The 20,885-nt window shown below is 39.7% G+C and overlaps 2 protein-coding genes across 6 annotated transcripts; both read right to left on the bottom strand.

Annotated features, from left to right (window-relative positions):
* Positions 1-1,106: 1,106 nt before the first annotated feature.
* Positions 1,107-12,913, bottom strand: cenpq (centromere protein Q). Of its 4 annotated transcripts, none has more exons than XM_084051891.1 (9): positions 12,640-12,913; positions 10,748-10,843; positions 10,586-10,643; positions 7,884-7,998; positions 6,285-6,353; positions 6,030-6,159; positions 5,589-5,708; positions 2,354-2,431; positions 1,107-1,637 (listed from the first exon to the last, which is right to left on the bottom strand). In XM_084051891.1, exons 1-9 carry the CDS (start codon positions 12,742-12,744, stop codon positions 1,482-1,484), a joined length of 927 nt encoding a protein of 308 aa, XP_083908017.1. In that variant the 5' UTR covers positions 12,745-12,913; the 3' UTR covers positions 1,107-1,481. The 4 variants fall into 4 exon arrangements, with proteins under 4 accessions (XP_083908017.1, XP_083908018.1, XP_083908019.1 ...); XM_084051892.1 differs by having other exon boundaries at positions 10,589-10,643; XM_084051893.1 differs by lacking the exon at positions 10,748-10,843.
* Positions 12,914-14,710: 1,797 nt separating this feature from the next.
* Positions 14,711-20,737, bottom strand: mrpl16 (mitochondrial ribosomal protein L16). 2 transcript variants are annotated; one of them, XM_084060912.1, is made up of 5 exons: positions 20,507-20,737; positions 19,731-19,802; positions 18,521-18,669; positions 17,876-18,169; positions 14,711-15,226 (listed from the first exon to the last, which is right to left on the bottom strand). In XM_084060912.1, the coding sequence occupies exons 1-5, from the start codon at positions 20,595-20,597 to the stop codon at positions 15,035-15,037; spliced, it is 798 nt and encodes a 265-aa protein (XP_083917038.1). In that variant the 5' UTR covers positions 20,598-20,737; the 3' UTR covers positions 14,711-15,034. The 2 variants fall into 2 exon arrangements, with proteins under 2 accessions (XP_083917038.1, XP_083917039.1); XM_084060913.1 differs by having other exon boundaries at positions 20,528-20,737.
* Positions 20,738-20,885: the final 148 nt, after the last annotated feature.

The following is a 20,885-nucleotide window of genomic DNA, read 5'->3' as shown; positions in this document are numbered from 1 at the left end:
TTTTAATCTTTTATAATTTTTTATCTTTTATAGAATTGAAGTACTTTGCTAGGTGTTTTAATTGTGGTGTTTATTTTTGTATTGTATTGTTGAATGTATGCATTGACCTGAGCAAAACAATTTTCCCTTGTGGATAATAAAGACATCTAATCTAATCTAATCTCTAATTATGCTTGCACATGTTTGCCATGAGTGCCGCGCTACGAGAAAATGTGTGCAAATCTTTTAATATATATTGTTTTAAAGCGAATATTTTTAACTCAAATCTTTGCTTCTGGGGGGTCCCTGGAACAAAATATTTTGAGATGGGGGTCCGTGGCTAAATACATATAAGCTTGGGGTCCTTGAAATGGAAAGGTTTGAGCATCACTGATATAGAAACATATGTTTTTTTCAGAATACTGTTGGGATTTAGAAGACATTTGCAGAATCGGCTTCAATATTAATGGGTTAAAAAGATTTGAGTATAAAATTATTAAATATGGCATATTTTGGCCATAGTCTTATTTAGTTTATATAAATATATAAATATATATATATATATATATATATATATATATATATATATATTAGGGGTGTAACGATACGTTTTAACAACGTTTCGATTCAGGGATTTAGTCGATACGATACATGAACGATACAGGATAGGTTAATTTAGAACAATACGATTCGATTCAATGATTTAAAATCGATATAGTAACTATTTATTTACCCAAAAATTCTGTGTGAAAACTAAATACCTGGATACTGGATATAAACCCCTCTTTCTCTTTTTTCTTCTTAAAAGTACTTAGTATTGATCAAATTGATTATTTGCATTGCGAAACGATTCAATACGATTATTTGCATTGCAAAACGATTCGATACAAAGTCAAACGATACGATATTTTGCTGTTTGCATAACGATATAGTAGATCGTTGAAAATTCAAAACGATTTTTCGATGCAGTTACTATATCGTTACATCCCTAAATATATATATATATATATATATATATATATATATCAGTTATTAATACATATATGTCATATCTGGCAGTGTGCATCAGCGAGTGTGCCTAATTGGCAAGCTGCGGCGGACGGAATAGTTTATCATGTGATGCCAAACGAGCGCTCCCTACCCCATCTCAGCCAAGTACAAGTCGAGTCCTCCCCAACCCTCCTAGGAAAAAACACCTTGCTTGGTGTAAAGCAAAAGAAAGTGGGGATCAAGTATAGAGGCCTGGAGGACCCCGGTAAACAAAGTATATATGGTTTAAGTGGTTAATTCTTTGTAAAGTGTTGACTGATTTGATAAGTCAAGATGAAAATTGACTGATGATTTATGAATGAACTTCAAACATCCATGACTTAAGCACACAATGTTTAGCCAAGTTATTTAGGTGTGTTTGGTAATGTTTTAATGATATAAACAGGTCTAAAAATAAATCCATTAACAGGAAAATGGTCTATAAAGGCAGTCCAAATGAACAATATGGTTTGCTAAACGCTACCGATCATCAATTGATCAGCATGTTTGTGCGCATGAATCAGCAAAGCCTGAGCATCCTGGAGCTGAGCTGATTTCAGGAGGATTCTTCCCAATCGGCGCGCAGTGGTCTCCGATTCTGTGTTAGGTATCATTCTCATCATCTGCTCCTAAGTGAGACAACAGCATGCAATACTACTGTATTATTTCTTGCAACCAATCTTTGTAAAAGTACTACCGGGAAAAAGTCTCACTAGACGAGATTGCAATATCGAGATTTCAATCTCGTCTAGCGAGACTTCCGTTGTTTTTTTTTGCATAGTGTTCTGTCACTATGAACGTCAGATCTAAAAAAGAACTATTTAAATATGCGATCTAACGAAAGGCCTATTGGCGCACGTTTTAAGCTGTGGCGGACCCGGGATGGAGTTATGACATTTTTCTACTGTACTATTCATCCTAAGATATCATAACATCATAGAAAAGGTAAGAAAACGGTGGTCCAAAATTCCCTTTAAGATAAGCATAGGCTTGTAATCACTTGTACCATGCCACAGAACAGTAATACATGCTTCAAAATATCTCTAACTAAGAGATACAGTATGTTGAGGCAAAACATCATTAATTAGACACACAATTTCACTATGTGCCTTTTACAAAATAGCTTTAGTTGTTTTGAAATATTTTATTTCATAATGATATTGCATTAGATTAGTGAGTCAGAATGCACAACTCTTCCTCTAAGGAGGAAGTGTCTGGCCAACCAGTTTAACCACATCCTGTTCTCAGTAAAATTATGAATCCAAATGAAGAAACTCCAGAACCACCTACAACACTGTCAAGTGATATCACTATAAAGTAAATGGGTGTGTTGTGCTCAAATCACCTGTAATGTTGCTTCATTGGATTTGAGTGGAGGCAGAGGGGCCAGCTTGAGGATTCCTTGCTCTGGTATGTGGAATATCTGGAGAAGATAAAGAGCCATACAGATGAGTAAATGTATTGCACAAGTCAGCTTGATTACAATGATGACATAGTATTTCAGCCAAACAAAACGTCCTCAACCCTTTTAAGTCATTTCCCGTTGCTACAGAGACAATAAATTTGGTTTCCAGATGTTCCTAAGAATTAACAGCCATGAACTCCCTTACACGTTCATACACATCAATGTGAGCACAAGCTCAAACAGGAAAGAATGCATTCAAATGAGTCTGACGAAAGTGTTCCAGTGAAATCCAGTGAAGCTCCTTATCCGATAATATTTCACATCAAACTATTAATCTGGTGATGCCTCATTCATATAAGTTTCTTTAATTTGCGTGAAACATTTACCTAATTTCAGAAAGAAACTGTCACTTTATCGCTGTATAATATTCACATTCTGTGTGGATGTACTCATGACACAAACAGCAGTTTAAATTAATGTGAATTAATTGCACAAAATAAATTCTCCTGGTGTTTAAGGACCATAACACTTTATTTAAGGTACAGATATTAGTTGCCTTGTAGCTCTGTATGAATCAGCATTAATCATTTTAACTGTTCATTTTTACTAGTTACACAAGAACAGTTATTGCCAGTGGTCAATTACTTTAGAATGGGGATTGAAAACTGTTGAACATATGCTATAAAAATAAATGTCCTAGCAAAACAGATTCCTTATTCCAAAGAAAGCTTTTCACACTTGGTACATGTTCTAGGTGAAAGCAAGAACTACAAAAATCAAGGGCGAAATATAGTGGCCCGGGGTCGTCTTGCAATACATAAAACGGTCAATTAAAACAGAGCAATAAAACCTGATCATACAACAATATGTCCCAATACATGTAAATTACAACCATATATGTGGGGGGGGGGGGTATATATTTTGAACCTGGTTGTTCTGGTCTTAAAGGGGCCACACCATGATTTTTTTTTTTGGGGGGGGGGTATTTTTTGGGCTCCCCATTGTCTCTTGTACCCCAAAAAATATTTTTTTTTTAACATTCAGTCATTCATTCTCATTTCAGAGATTTTCAGAATGGGCGTGTCTGAACAGGCCATCTCAGAATGGCAATGTTGCTTATGTAAGCAACATTTCTAGTCCAGTCTAGTTGACAGATAGAATTGCTCAGTAGCGCCCCTCTGCCCAAAAGGATGTTTTGGTATTGCAGCTGAAAAAGCTTGGAATGACAGACAGTCAGATTGTGAGAAAAAATATCTGGATGTTTTTTTAGGCTTACAACCTGTTTAATACGTATTAGGGGGCAATATTTATATATAATATATATTTTTTACATTCATGGTGTGGCCCCTTTAACCACGCACACTGGTGTGGTGTCCCTATTTTGGGCATGTTGTTATAAGCAAAATGTCAAAATGTTCAAAAACTAAACATCCACAAGCTCACAACGTGTCACATTGGGATCTTGTGGATCTGCCATTTTCAAATAACCGAATAGGGTGCTGTGTGATATATTTTGGTTAAAACTAAACTTATTGTCAAAAGGTTAAAGCTCTATATTCTGATAGCAATCATCAATAGTGTTTGTTCACTCACAGGGGTCTCTCACCATTTCTCCAGTACTTTAATAAACAGAAAATACATTTTCAAGTGGTACACCAATTTCACCCAGTCAGGAGTGACAATGTTAGAGTGTTCCAGTTTCAATTTTGTCTGCTCATTTTTTTGTTTAATCCTTTTATCCTGTATCAGTTCTCATTCCTGAGATGAGTTCTATCTTTCTCCCATTCATAGTCTTAGCACAAGAGAGTAAATATTCTTGTGGAAGAGGTTTCTTACTAGCCCCATACTGACCATTATGATGGATATGAAGTATGAACACAATGGTCTTACTACTTACATAAATTACTAACCATTAGTAAATATGAATTAGTTGTAGTGTATATGTTACAGGTAAATTGGCATTCTCTATACACCTTTCGGAATGATAGAAGGGCACAATGGAAGTGCATATATGCACCTTAAAATATAGTCACAAATAAAAAAGGAAGGAAACTGTTGCTGCCCATTATGCAAACTGTGTGAGGAAATTGGAAAATGGAAGCCAATGCCTTCCTTGAGAAATTTAGACAATGGTTTCGGGTAGGACACCTACTGGTTGCCAATGGCAATAAAGTTATTTGAAGCAGATAGCCATTAGGCCGTAGACAGCTGTACATCCGCCATCTTGGCTGTAGTTCAGACATTGCTGTAATTATCGTTCACCGAGTGTGTTGTGTGTTTTAAGATCTCCTTAGTGTGTGCAGACATTTGAATGACAGTAACAAGGTTTTAGGTGGTAGTTAAAAATAAATATTCCCGGCTACCCTGGCCAATTTGATCACTTATTTATTTATATTTGGATAGTAAATAAAGTAACAACATTTTAAATTGCATAGATTTACCAAAGATAACCATAACCACGTTTTTATTAGCATACATTATCTGGTAATAATCGTCACTGTGGTTTTCCGAGAGCCTACTACCTACTAGTAGTCTCCTGCACCACACAATAAACACCGACACACAAAGGCAGCAGCTACAAAGACAAGAAACCGTCATCTTCAGATATACTCATATCACAGTCCCAAAATGACAACCTTCATCTATTCGTTGCAATGAGCGAGTTGCTACAATCTGTGAAAGCCTCAAACTTTGGAACCGCTGTGGATATTATACAAGCACAATGACTACTATGGCTACTATTACATGGAGAGTTGAAGCAAAGTGATGGAAGAACTTGGTGAAACATTGCAGATCTCATTAAACAGTAAAAATGAAAATAACAAAAAAAGAGGCTACTATGTAAAGGTTGAAGGAGATGCAAAGCCCGAAACACTCTGAGACTAGTTCATTTATACTCTGTAGTATGATGGTGTCACATACCGAAACGAGCAGATCTACAAGTCTGTGTAAACTTGCAAATATATGACTTGTCCATCCTGACTTCTTTCTGCTCTTTTTGGCAAGCGATACTGCTTGCTGCATGATGAGTAGATAAATTACGCTTCAGGGAAATATGGATTAACGCAGAAAGCAACAAGTAACAAGGTGTAGCACTCAGTCCAGTGGTGGACACACACGCATCTACAAACGTTGGCCGGCCAGACTAAAGGAAACCCTGGAAAGCACACTGTACCTCTTTTGCCCTCTCCTCTTCATCCTTCAGCTGTTCTATCAAGTTACTACATTTGTGGTCCAGAGAGACCTTTTGCTCTTCCATTGTTTCCAGGGTGCTGAGCACCGTCTCCAGGCCCCTCTGGAAACACAGAGGTCACACATCAAACCAGACACCATTTCACAAGTCTAAATGTTACGCATTTGTAATAGTGAGCAAAAATTATTGTGGCACTGCAATGTATGTTAATAACAAATATTGTTATCTTAGGAACACTTTGTGCTACGTTATTTGTATAGCCAAATGTGCCTGATGGGAAAGACATTCATCCTATTAAATCTTTGACTAAACTCACTTAATATAACTTTTTACTCATGATTGTAATGTTAATGATACGACTAGTAAAAAAATCGCAGTTTGAGTAAACCAATGGATTATTTTCACATTAGGGACATTTCTCACCTCTAGCAAGCTGAGATTACTCTCGTTAGCCAATGATTCTTTGGTATGTTCCTGGTGCTGACGAGAAGAACAAGAAAAGTCACTTGGTCTCTGGATGGGGACTTTGAGCTGCTTACATTCAGCAAGAAATCTGGAATTTGGATAAAGCACAGCCAGGTTATTGCCCCACTCCCCAACAAAAATCTTCAGAGAATAATTTGGAGTTATATAAAGTGAATAGGCTATGAAAGTTAATTTAAAATGATTTTTGTTTACCCATTTTTTACTGCATTCAGATGTTTCTGGATTTCCTTCACATCAGTCTTCCTTGTGTAAAGGGCAGCTCTGTGATAACATATCGGAACATCATTTATCATTAGCCCACAAAGCCATCCATCCATCCATCTTCAACCGCTTATCCGGAGTCGGGTCGCGGGGGCAACAGTTCCAACAGAGAGCTCCAGACTTTCCTCTCCTGAGCAACATGAGACCCCTCCATCGAGACCACTTTGCCATGGGAGACCCTACCAGGAGCACTAGGCTCCAGACAACACAGCTCCCAGGTTCATTGGGGCACACAAACCTCTCCACCACGGTAAGGTGATGGTTCCTTGGAGGCGAACGGCCTTTTTGCATGTAGTTTAAGCGCAAGGGGGCGGGGGGCGGTGGGGAGAGAGTCAGTGCACTGAAGTCAAGGCACAGACTACTGTGTTGTTGACAGACAACGGATGCACGCTTATGAGAAACAACAAAAACAAACTATAGGCTACAGTGAAGTCAGACTGAATGACTGAAACGTTTTTTCTTTTTTAACTCTCTTGGTGATTATCATTCAGTCCGACTTCACTGTAGCCTATAGTAGCCTTTTCATAAATTAGATTTGTACTTAGGCTGTCCTGAGAGTTTATAATATTTAGAGAAATTAAAAGTTTCAAATAAAAAAGTAGTGGTAGTAGTTGCGAATTACTGGACATTTAGACTGAATGTTTCATTTATCCTCACCTTGCGCTAATGCACGCAACTGTTTTGCCAGGTTTTATTTTTGTTGTTTCTCATAAGCGTGCATCCGTTGTCTGTCAACAACACAGTAGTCTGTGCCTTGACTTCAGTGCACTGACTCCCCCCCCCCCCCCGCCCCCTTGCGATTAAACTACATGCAAAAAGGCCGTTCGCTCCTTGGAGAGCCTACAAAGCCATTGACAGTATATTACAAAACTCCTGCCGCAATTTTTTATTTGGCATACCTATACAGATAAACAAATAAGCAGCTTCTGCATTCAAGGTCCCATACGGTCAAAATTAAGCTTTTAGCCTTTAATCATTGTTCAGCTGGTCAGGAATGAGATTAGTACAATGGTGGTTGTAGTCGTACCAGAGCAAATTAGAACTCAATGGAACTAAAGGTAAAATTGGAGCTCTGTAGGGAGTTCACACTGTTGGCTGTTTACCATGTTGCTATGGGCCGTCTGTGAACAAGACAAAACTTGAATTACCCGAGTGATAAAATTACCAGTAACTTAACCACTTAACCCACATTAGTTCAAATCTGTGAACAACTGTTATTTTTGTGAATTTACAAAAAACGTTTAAGCCCTTCTCCAAAACTAGCCAATCTACAAGCTTTGTAGATTAGTGTTGTGAGCTTGGAGATCAGCTAGTTTGGGCTAATCCCGTGGTTAAGCCATGGGAGATGCATTTACTGCCTGACAACTGCACAGTGCACAGCCTCTGAAAACAAAATCTAAAATAGGCCTTTAGGTCAAGTGAGATTAACACAATAAAAAACATATAGCCTACTATAAAATGTTAATAAACCTAATATAAAAGGATCAAATTATGAACCTACATTTTCAAAGTGTAGGCCAGATCACTCACAGTATTGACATGTCCAGTATGCTGTCCAGAGCACTGATGGAGGATGCAGGCATTGGCTTCCATTGTTTCTGACCTGTTAACTTTCTAGGGGGAGGTGGGGCTGGTGGTGCATCCCCTAATGTTCAAAGCACAAATACATTATATTCATTATGACTGAGCAGACTGACATATAGTACTGAACACACAGGAAATATTTTTGTATGATTTATTCTGGGCATATTCACTGTACATAGCAGCATTACAAATCCTAAATGGATGTTCACATCTTGCACATGGTGGGTTAAACTATGAAGCCATTTCCCCCACACAAATAATTGTATTTTCACATTAGTTCTAGTTAGTTTTATTTGGATCTACGATATTGTTTTTAGCGGTGCCAACCGCTCTAAGCTTGACTTTGTCCGTATGTCCGTCCGTCCGTGGAAGCACGGGATGAGCACGGGATTTCAAACAGCTATAACTCCAGTTTGCAGCATGCCACCAAGTCCAAATATGGTATGTGGACTTAGACCACCAATAGGGACGAGCATGAATTGCTGAAGTTAGCAAAGAGGGGTCCAGGGACCCCCAGCGTATGTTATGTTTGTCCGTCCGTGGAAGCACGGGATGAGCACGGGATTTCAAACAGCTATAACTCAAGTTTGCAGCATGCCACCAAGTCCAAATATGGCATATGGACTTAGACCACCAATCGGGACGAGCATGAATTGCTGAAGTTATCAAAGAGGAGTCCAGGGACCCCCAGCGTATGTTATGTCCGTCCGTCCGTGGAAGCACGGGATGAGCACGGGATTTCAAACAGCTATAACTCCAGTTTGCAGCATGCCACCAAGTCCACATATGGTATGTGGACTTAGACCACCAATAGGGACGAGCATGAATTGCTGAAGTTATCAAAGAGGGGTCCAGGGACCCCCAAGCACGGGATGAGCACGGGATTTTAAACAGCTATAACTCCAGTTTGCAGCATGCCACCAAGTCCAAATTTGGTATGTGGACTTAGACCACCAATAGGGACGAGCATGAATTGCTGAAGCCCCGCCCCCTCTGTCTTCCCATTGGCTGGCTTTTAAACAGGCATAACTCAAGTTCACAGCATGCTAGGGAGTACAAATTTTGTACATGGACTAAAACCACCAATAGGGACAAACTGTAATTACTTAAGCCCCGCCCCCTCTGTCTGCCCATTGGCTGGGCTTTAAACAGCCATCATTCCAGTTTGCAGCATGATACCAAGTAAAAATTTGGTAAGTGGACTCAGACCACCAATAGGGACGAACTGAAATGAGTTAAGCCCCGCCCCAAAGGCACCACTTCCTTCACACAGGGTGTGATTTTTAGCGGTGCCAACCGCTCTAAGCTTGACTTTGTCCGTATGTCCGTGTGTCCAGATGAGCACGGCGTGTGTCCGGATGAGCACGGCAAAGAAGCAAACAGCTATAACTTCAGTTTGCAGCATGCCACCAAGTCCAAATTTGGTATGTGGACTTAGACCACCAATAGGCACGAGCATGAATTGATGAAGTTATCAAAGAGGGGTCCAGGGACCCCCAGCGCCCGTATGAGCACGGGATGAGCACGGGATTTTAAACAGCTATAACTCCAGTTTGCAGAATGCCACCAAGTCCACATTTGGTATGTGGACTTAGACCACCAATAGGGACCAGCATGAATTGCTGAAGCCCCGCCCCCTCTGTCTTCCCATTGGCTGGCCTTCAAACAGCCATAACTGAAGTTCGCAGCATGCTATGGAGTACAAATTTTGTACATGGACTAAAGGCAGCAATAGGGACTAACTGTCATTACTTGAGCCCCGCCCCCTCTGTCTGCCCATTGGCTGGGCTTTAAACAGCCATCATTCCAGTTTGCAGCATGCTACCAAGTACAAATTTGGTAAGTGGACTCAGACCACCAATAGGGACGAACTGAAATGAGTTAAGGCCCGCCCCAAAGGCACCGCTTCCTTCACACAGGGTGTGATATTTTTCTGATATGTAGCTTAAAATATTCATTCTTGCTTAGTTTTGCAACCTAATTTCCTCAAGATGCACATGCACCTTGCACATGCACATACAATTAAAATGTGGTTAATGAAAAACAACACAATAGCTTATTCCGTTACTTCACCCCAACTGACCGCCCCCTCTCTCTCTCAAGTCTGAAGCTAAATTTATTTTATGAGTGGTGTCTGTTTGTGTTTGTTTTGTTGTTGTTTATACCCTATTCAATTTATCTTTTTTCTTACTTGATATTTGTCTATCCTGTTACTTAATCATTTTCTTGACTGTTTGGAGATACTCTGTTTATTTGCTTCAGTAATGACTGTATTACTTGTGAGTATGTAAAAAATGAATAAACAAAACGTTTAAAAAAAAAAGAAAAACGTCTGAAGCTAAATCTAAATTAAAGTCTAAAATTAAAGGTTAAAGTCTAAATTATTACTATTTGTTAAATTAGCTTTGTAATTCATAAATCTAAGTTGCTTTTACTGGTTGTCTAGAGACTACTCCAGTGGTTCTCATTTTCAAAGTGGGGTCCAGGCCCAGGGTTCCTTGTGGGGGTTCCAAATGGACCCTTCTGTACTATGAGAGTTATGGGGTCCTTGAAATTAAAAAGGTTTGAGAATCACTGGTCTACTCCATCAGTGGGGTGTCACATGCCAAAATGATATTATGTTCTTTTTGACAAGCGATGATTTTAACCACCTGCTTTCCTCTTCTTCTTTGAGGGGTTGAGAGCACTGGGTCCTGGTTCTGAGTCCTGAAATCGTCAGGAAGATGAATTAATACACAGTGGTGTAAAGTAACTAAGTACATTTACTCAAGCACTGTACATGACGTATGTGTGAAAGGCTTGTGCTTTACTTGAGCACCGTTGTCTTCACGAAGTGTTAACAGCAGTTTTTTCTGCGGGGCTTTCTTCTTCACCACCTGCAGCCGCTTCATGGCGTTGAGCTGTGACTAATGAGGTAAGACGGTAATATATGTTTATTTCCAGTTAACTTGAATGGCTAGAGTCTAGTAACAGCGTGGCTTCCCTGTACAATCTTAGTTACATCAATAGTTAGCTACTAGGTGTGCAGTTTGTCAACAAAGGTGTGTCTGTGCAGGCTGTGAACAAAGCTCCACTGCATTATATTAATAATAATACACATAAAATTCAAAGAGTATTTTTGCTGAGCAGGATTTCCCCAGGTACTCTTTCAAGATTTTGTTTAAATGTTCAAAAATAGCAGATGTACAAGCTCACAGATATACAAGCTGTGAGCTTGTATATCTATTCACACAAAGCTGTGAGCAGGAATAAGTAGGCTACTCTACAATTTTGAGGTATTTTTTACTGGACTGTACTGGAGTATTTCCAATTTTCAGTACTTTTACTTCTACTCCACTACATCTCAGAGACAAATATTGTAATTTTACTCCACTACAAATATTTGAAACTTTAGTTACCAGTTACTTTGTAGATTTTGATTATTACAAAACAATTTCAGCCATTTGAAAATAGCCGATTTACAAGCTTGTGAGCTTGTAGATCTGCTATTTTCAAAAAAATGTTATACATTTTATACATGAAATGAAATGAAATGGGACATTCTGCATAATGAGTACTTTCTACTTTTGCTACTTTAAGTACATTTTTGATACCAATACTTTTGTACTCAAGTACATTTTGAATTCCGGACCTTTACTTAAACAGAGTATTTCTACATTGCAGTATTGATACTTTTACTCAAATAAAACATTTGAGTAGTTTTTCCACCACTGCACAATCATGCAGACGGGTGGTAACACTCACCTGTCAATATAAATGACCATTGACCAAATATGTAGCGGGCACAGTGGAGTAAATAAAATAATGTCCATCTACCGGACATATTTGATTTTCTGTCCAAAAAGTCTATTATACAGAGAAGGTAGGGTGCTGAGAGGCTTCCCATCCTGGTGAATAGACTTTCAACAACACGAAATTGCTAGCTGTAGAATACAACTCTGGTAGACGTATTTATGATTCTGACGTTTTCAATCTACGAGTTGTAGGGTTCACCCACCATGGACATAGGGACTTTCAGCACTATACCCCATAGACACTCCAAACATGTACAAATTGAAAATAAAGGTTCTTACCCCCACGCCCCAAATGTTAACTCTCGCTACGGGGTAGTAGTTTAATGTAATAATCCATATCTTTCAATAAAGAAGTGTTTTAATGCCGTCTGTGGCCGATTCTGTCGGAAGTTCCCAATGGGCGGTAGTGATGCGCCCATCTGGTGAAACCCGGAATTACACTCAATGTAAAAAGGAAGTAAACGAGGGTGGAAAAAATGGCGTTCGGCCACAGACGGCATTAAAACACGTCTTTATTGAAAAATATGGATTATTACACTAAACTACTACCCCGTAGCGAGAGTTAACATTTGGGGCGTGGGGGTAAGTAAGCACCTTTATTCTTAATTTGTACATGTTTGGAGTGTCTACGGGGTATAGTGCTGAAAGTCCCTGTGTCCATGGGGGGTGAACCCTACAACTCTCGTAGATTGAAAACGCCAGAATCATAAATACGTCTACGCGAGTTGTATTGTACACCTACAAAACTGCCATTGTTTCGGTGAGTAGCGAAATAGTTTTGTTTATTTTTGACTAAAGACGGAGACCTCGAACGGCAGTGTAATGTTCGGTCTATGAGCAGAGCAGTGCGCCTGGCAGAGCGTTAGAGAGAACTCACTAATGCTCTGGACCGGAGCTAGCTAACCAACCTGGGACGTTGCGTTGTGTTTGGGTTTTTGAGTCTTCTTCTTGCTGGTGTTTTTCACGACAGGCTGTTTGGACGAGGCCCGTGCAGAGCCTCGAACGGGTTTCATGGCTGAACAAACTAGACTAACTAACGCTTGAAGTCAGATATGAAATCCAAACGATACAACGAGGGAAATCGTACGTAATTCTATTATATTACGAAGCCACCATAATGTTATTTTGTTGGTGGTTGTTGAACGACTTCTTTACTTCTCGCGGGAGACGTTTGAAAATGACACTGTAACGTGACGTCAGTGGTTTGTTGTTCTTCATGTGATCAGTGTGTTGCCATATTTCGTGAGAGAAATAAGCAACCAGGTATAGGAAAACAAGCCCAAAAGAAGTGGGCCAGACCACATGAGCACATTCGAAAATAGCAGATCTACACGCTCACAGCGCGTCGCGTCTGCTATTTACACACAAAAAAAGTAACACAAATGGTCACTGGCACAAAATATTTTCAGATGGGGGTCCAGTCCGGTGGACAAATACACTAATTTGGGGGTCCTCGATATGAAAATGGTTGAGAACCACTGGCTTAAACAGCATTAGGAGACAAGCCAAAGTCTCCTAATGCTCCTTTTACACTTTAGAAGCAAGGCTAAATAAGCAACTGCAATTAAGAAACAAGCCCAAAAAGCCGCAACTATATTTACAAACAACTTTACAGAAAAACAAGCCCAAAGTCACTTATAATAAACGGACATGGCAACCCTGGTGATAAGGGGGACGTCCAACTTAACTGTGTTACTGCCACCTACTGTAGCTGACAGCAACAGCAACTATTAGGCCTGTAATATATTATGAAAATTGCTTTTTCCCCCAACCCATGTTAATGAATAATACATAAAGTTGTATTTATGCTTTAACTTCTTGTGAACTTCTTGTCTGGTGTCCACACAAACTGTCCAGTGCTGTCTGTCTCCAATCAACCAGTACATGTGACATGGAGCTGGATGCAAAAGGAAATTCTTAAAATTGGTCATAATGACCCAGTGGGTTAAATTTCAAATAGCTTTGTAATTAAATGTTTTATCATTTCATATAGACCAATTATTTGTTTACCAACATTGAGACTGGACGCACAGGTGATTGTTTCATGCAATCAATTCTCAACCTGTTGTTTTGGGGTGCGCTGGTTTCAGCACACCCCAACCCCCTCTTGTGTTGGCTAGTGAGGCACGTCCTAGCGAGACCTGACAGAATGGGTTTCATTGAGCACATACTGGTTGCGTGCATACTGATACTGGTTCTTATCAGTGTGACGTCGTCTGTTAAGGGGTCGATTCCTCAGAAAACAGTTATTGAAATCAGACCATTTACATTTTGAGATTATCTTTTATACTTTTTAAGTCATTGTAGTTTTTGCATGTTGACACAACACCATTGTCATCATGAGTGCATTGTGACAGAGCGGGTAGTGTGTTTCTGCGAAGTGTCAATATTTCCAACTTATTTGATTTCGTAAGTGGGTCTGTTGAAATATCAAAATTTGAGGAACTGTGGCGACATTGATTTCACAGAGCGTGTTTTGTAAATAAGCAGCACACCATCATCTGTGCTTCCTCCAGCTTGTCCTTGAGGCAAACAATAAGGTTCCTCTTTGCTTGGCCACTGGTGATGAAAACATAGTATTTAGTGGTCAATCTTCATTGGTACAAATCTGTCTGTCTGGAAAAAAGGTCAACTGGTGTGTACACATCCAACCCAAATAGGTTCAGGAGCTAGGTAAAAAAAGTGAAATCACAGGAATAATTTTAATAATACAATACTTTCAGTATCAGTATATAGTATAGAATCAGTATATGAGGGCGTCACACCACATTGCGTGAGTCTGTGTGAGAGAGCACCATGTATTTCATTTCATTATCCTAATTAAAGAGTAGGATACTTGAAAGTGAAAACTTCACATTCAAACAGCTTGCATACCATCTTGCTTACCGTCTTCAAACCAGTGAGACACAAATGAGGCTCATAGTTGTGGTTAAGGGGATGATTCATCAACCCTATCCCTAACCTCAAGACAAGACAAGACAAGACAAAACTGCAATGTATTTGTTCAAATGTAACTCTTTCATTTTTCATTTGGAAGCAGTAACAAAGAAATCCACAAGAAAATGACAAATATTTGAGTAAAAAAAAAAATAGAAATGTTCCATTTCATTTCAAGGATTTTCATACTGCCATGTACACTTTCAATGATATTTCCCCCATATTCAAGAACATTATTTGAGTTTTTTCCTTATAGGAAACAAATAATTTACACTCTGCATCAACATAATTATAATATTATGGGGATGGCACAAGTTGATAGATGCACTGTATCAACTTTCGTATCAACTTTCCTTAAGTCCTACATCACACCCTCCAAGGAAGGTGGAATTTTCCTGTGAAGCGTCCATTGGTTTTAATTTCATAGGGGCTAAGCACCTTCCTGATGCCCATCATGTTGCCCTGAACAATCTGCTTGAAGGTCCAAGGATTCTGGTTGTTCTCTTCTCTCTCTGTCTGCTCCTTCTGCATGGCTGCAAAGCTTTCTCTGCTTACCACCTTACAGACAACAAAGTAGGAAAAACAAAGACAGAAGTTGTGAAGGGAAGTTTTAAAAGATGTTTTCCCCTCCAAAGTCAGATCACCGTTCACTCTCTCATTTCTTTCTTTCTTTTCTTTCTTTCTTTTTCCTTTATTTATTCAGGGAAGCCCACTGAGAGCAAGCTCTCTTTTTCAGGGACGCCCTGATAACAGCATATAAAACATATAAAATACATACATAATGAAAATAACAATAACAAACATTTGAATCATATTACAATCATCACAGATGCAAAATAAACAGTTTTACATGATGAAACAGGTGCAGTTACTATGAGTGTCCTCGAGAAGTACCCTAAATGTCTCTATTGAGACCAATCGCTCCAGTTTCAGAGAGTCCTGAAGTTTGTTCCATTTGTGTGGAGCATAATACATGAAGGCAGTCTTTCCTTGTTCACTGCTCTTACGTGGACTGGTATATCTAATGTGTTTTTGTGAACGTGTTGAATGTCCAGTAACCTTTAGTTCTAAGAGCGAAAATAGGTATAGAGGAAGCTTGCCACACAAGGCCTTATAAATAAAAAGAATACAATGTTTTCTTTAGGGCTGCAATTATCGATTATTAATTAATAATAACCGATTATTCTACCAATTACTTTTTCGGTAAACAAATAACATTTTAAATAAACAAATTCATTCACCACTTAAGTGGTATTCGTTGCCCAACTGTATAAACATTGGGAAAATAGCAGATCTACAAGCTCACAATGCGTGGCATCGCTTGTACTGCAGTTCAGCTATTTTCACAATAGCCTAAAGGCTGATGCATACTACAGTTTTAGTGCCAAAATTAAATCAGTTCGGCTCTGTCCAGACTACAATATAACGTCATTCAGAGGTTCGGGGGGTTGTTTCCTCATTCATTCATCCCAGCTTCAAGTTCATTCTGTCAGCAGTGAAGCCAGGGAAAACTGCGTTTGGAAGAGGACTAGTTTGGAAGAGACACAAGCCAACTTCCAGGAGGAACAAATACCTCTGAAATCTCTGTCTAGTGACCATTCATAAACACAACCTATCGCTAGGTTAACGAGAGTGGAGCCGTTCCGACCACCACAGAATCTGTGTAGGCTATACAACATATATAATTTATTATACCCTATCAAATCTCTATCACATTTAAAAACAAAGAGGCTCCGCTGTATATGTAATATTAATCAATACTGAACAACTACGTGACATTTATTGGCTAAAATGAAACCAGCTACGACACAGTCCAGCAAAGCGTATCTCTCTCTATTTCTCCCCCTCGCCGGTCTGTCTCCAGCCAGCGCGCACGGCAGCGAGAGCCAAATGTATTCGTTCTGAGGAGCTCAGTGCACGGCCACAAACATTTTCATGTCGGGGACCCCAAATATTTGCATGCGACTTCGCCGTGAGCGAAAGCCACATTAGTATGAATTGACTTTTATAGACCCGAAATAAAATAGGGTCGGGAGTCTCGGGACCCATACCGAACCGATTTTATTTCGGCACTAAAAGTGCAGTATGCATCGGCCTTAACACTTGTTTTATTGAAATTCATTCGGGTCTGTCTGGTGGAATACCAGTCATTTCGCCCATTTCGCAGTTCGCCCCAAAAAGTCGGACATTTCGCCCAGACATTTCGCCCAAAAAGTCGGACATTTCGCCCAGACATTTCGCGGACATTTCGCCCGCTACAGTTAATAATATATAGTGAAGCTAGCTGGCCGTTTGTGTGAGAGAATGAGAGAGGGTTAGGGTTAGATAAAAGCTCTCTCTCTGTGTGTGTGTGTGTGTGTGTGTGTGTGTGTGTGTGTGTGTGTGTGTGTGTGTGTGTGTGTGTGAGACGCAGTCAGTGGGGCAAACGCAGTCCCCACAAAAAATATTTACGATTCTGTCCCTATCGGTACTTAACTCGGACGGCGCGTAGTCGACTAGCAGGCCATCGGCTGGTCGTTACGGGCACTCGCGCCTAGAGGCGCTCGGGCGCAACTCCTCAGCCTCAAGGTCTGCTGAGTCGGCGCGCCTCCGTCATGGTCCAAAACTATACTTTATCGGCGAAAAAAAGTAGTCCGCGGATGACTGAAAATTCCCCTCTTAAATAAAGCCATTTATAATGAATCTCGCACAACTGATTGATTATATATTTATAATGAATGTTGGGCGAAATGTCTGGGCGAAATGTCTGGGGGTGGGCGAAATATCTGGGCGAAACGTCTGGGGGTGGGCGAAATGTATGGGCGAAATGTCTGGGGGTGGGCGAAATGTCCGCTCAAAAACACGGGCGAAATGGATTTAGGGCGAAATGTCTGGTTACCGTCTGGTGCGGTTCAGGTCTTAATATTTAAATGTCCTTGTGGGTCAACGGTGGATGGACCGTGGCTGGGCATTGATGACTCACAAGCGCAACATGCCCATATATGGAGACCACTTTAAACTAGATTTGAAGGCTGTGTAGTGGCCTGAAAATCTAGTAATTAGATTAATAAATGTGAATAAATGGCCTTACTTGACACGTGTCATTGACACAAGAGTCATGGAGTTAAATAACACTCATTTTACATCCATAGTGTTTTTACACATGGTTGATAGGATAGAGAACAAGGTATGAATGAAACATAAAACAAGTATGATCTGTAATCTCACCTTGGCAGGGAATGGCAGCTTCTTCGAGATCTCCTTCAAGATCGGCTCCACTTCTCCAAACTCCACCCTCCCTCCCACTTCCACAATAAAACGGCCGTAGCGGACAGGTGTCACATAGTGGTCGATGGCACCCTTTCCGCCACCCATGCGCTGACCTAGGCCTTTACGGGTTATGGGCTTGTAAGGGCCATTGATGCGCCAGCGGGCAAATGTGGTGCGGGGGTCCATCTTGCGATTGACGGTCAGACGCATCATCTCTATGTGACCCCAATGTATGAAGCCCCCTCCCATGGCCTGAAGAACAAACACAACCACACTGAAATGTTACTAAAAATTGTCCTTGCTCAAGGTGTGTTTATTGTTACACCTTGGGAATACTGGGATTTGGAGTTGAACTCAGGTCTCCCGCACGGGATGGGACACTCACACTAAAACCAAACATTTTAACCACTAGTCTAAGATTATTTATTTTCGCATACAATTAAGTGTAATTTTTTGCATTTTGTCCCTACTCATATTAATGGCTCTGAAAACAAGATAGCGACAGCAATAACGGAGGGACAAAGTTTTATAAAATAAGTATATTTGACCTGCAGCCAGCCATCACTGGACTACAGGGTTGATAGAGCAGGTAGAATTACTTACCACAATGGCATACTCTCCAGTAGTGAAGGCATTTGCTGCCTTAGCTGGACCCTGGATATCACGCATTCTCTTTCCCTCCTTTTTAGGCTTCTTAAGGTTGGGTATCTTGTTCAGGAACTTGAGTTTGGGACGTTGAGGGAGAACCACATCTTCAGCAGAGGAATGAAGAGAAAAAGGGTGAGATGAAAAGACAAAGAATGTGGGAATAGCCAAAGTACAGCCAATGCTTTAACGTTAAACAATGCAGCCCGACACACTAACTTATACAGTTTAAAATGGTACACTTTTCCAAAGAAAAGCTTTCTAAGATTTATCCGGATTCAGATTCCAATTACAACAGATGTAAGTCATATATAGGCTCCCTTATCCACACTTTTTGGACTTGTCCAAGACTAGCTCCTTACTGGACCTCTGCATTTGAGACTTTTACTGAGATATTTGGAGTGCCATTTGATCTCTCTCCTCCAACAGCAATTTTTGGGGTGTTTCCAAAAGACTTATCTTTATCCAAACAACAGTAGGTAGCTTTTGCTTCTTTGATTGCAGAATTTGATTGAATTCTGTTCAAATGGAAGCAGGAATTGCCCCCCTCACATTCTCAGTAAATTAGGGATCTTATGAAATTTCTACACCTAGAAAGTGAGAAAGGCTCACCTGATGTATTCTACAAGCTGTGACAGCCATTTCTATCTTAGAATCACAATTTAATTCCTTACTTTGAGGGAGGGGTCTAGGTTTGGCTGATCTACTGTTGGACTGTATAAAACGTATTGGTCAGGACTTAGAATATGGAATGGATGGATGTTCTCTTACTATTACCATCTCTTTAGCCATGTTGTCTATTATTTTTTTCTTATTCCTTTTAGTGTCTAATGTCAATTGTCATTTTATTTGCTTTTTCAATATTTTTTATTTGTATGTTCAATATGTCTACTCTGGATGGATTTATCACTCTGAATTATTATTTTCACCACAAATAAATGTTATTTTGTCACTTGTCTCGGTTAAAAAGAAAAAAGTCTACATATCTTGTGCACTATGGCACAGTCCAAAACGAACATGACATGGTCTTGTGGGGGGGGGGGGGGGATAATGTGACATGCTAGATCAATGAGTGTTGATGTTTTTGTCAGCAAGGTGCCCTCAATAGAAACATTTTATTTTTCACTTAAAGTAAAAAATAAGGTTCAGTATTTAAAAGAATGATTACCACTGTAGTCTGGGGGTATCTCATATGACTTCAGTCCAGCTGACAAAACCTTCAGGTTGGACTGCAAAGTACCTGCACAACAGAGAACATTTTGCATCTTTGCTTTAGTTAATCGTGCTTATTCCTAGTGTGCTTGGACAATGCCTTTGTCATGCATCAGCAATTATGTTACCAATATTAAGTGGATTATATAGGATATATAGGCTGATCGCATGATCCTGCCCCAAAATATTAGGTCAACGTTACACAATAAAGCAAAGCTAGTCTGAAAATGTCCTAGAAGAACAACCTCTCATAGTACATGGTGCATCTTACAGACCTACAGACTAAGGCATACACACAATAAGAATATTTACGCACAGAAAGTACATTTACTCAAGTACAATTTTGAGGTATTTTTTACTTTACTGGAGTATTTCCAATGTGCAGTACTTTTACTTCTAATCCACTACATCTCAGAGGCAAATATTGTACTTTTACAATTATTTGAAAACTATACTAGTTACTTTGTAGATTTTGGATTATTATTACAAAACATACAACCACTTCACCCATTTGAAAATAGCCGATCTACAAGCTATCTGCTATTTTCAAAAGACTATATATTTTATACATTTGAAAACTTGTGAAACGGGACATTCTGCATAATGAGTACTTTCTACTTATGGTATTTTAGTACATTTAGATATTAATACTTTTGTACTTTTACATTTTGACAACAGCGTATTTCTACATTGCAGTATTGATACTTTTACTTAAGTAAAACATGAGAATACTTTTTCCACCACCACTGCTACCTTGCAGATGTCCGCTGGCTCTACAGATGCTGGCCAAGCCACCAACAGTGTACTTGATTAATGAAATCATGGCTGTGCCTTAAAAGAAAACAATGTGGACACAAACCCGCAACCACGACAACATTAATTTACAACATATTTAGGCATATAAACTGGAGAGGTTACAAATTCACACGCTAGATAAGGTCGCCGCCATCTTGGTATTACATCTCCTTATTAGTGTTGCCAGATAATCAGAGAAAAACAAGCAACCAGGTCTATGAAAACAAGTCCAAAAGAAGCGACTGGATCACAGCGATTTGAAAATAGCAGATCTACAAGCTCAAAACGTGTCACGATGTGACGCGGTGTGAGCTTG

This window comes from Gymnoscopelus microlampas, assembly GCF_963454915.1.
Source record: "Gymnoscopelus microlampas genome assembly, chromosome: 1".
NCBI classification, from domain to species: domain Eukaryota; kingdom Metazoa; phylum Chordata; class Actinopteri; order Myctophiformes; family Myctophidae; genus Gymnoscopelus; species Gymnoscopelus microlampas.
The sequence above is the reverse complement of the archived record's forward strand: the minus strand, read 5'-3'. Positions and strand labels throughout refer to the sequence as shown.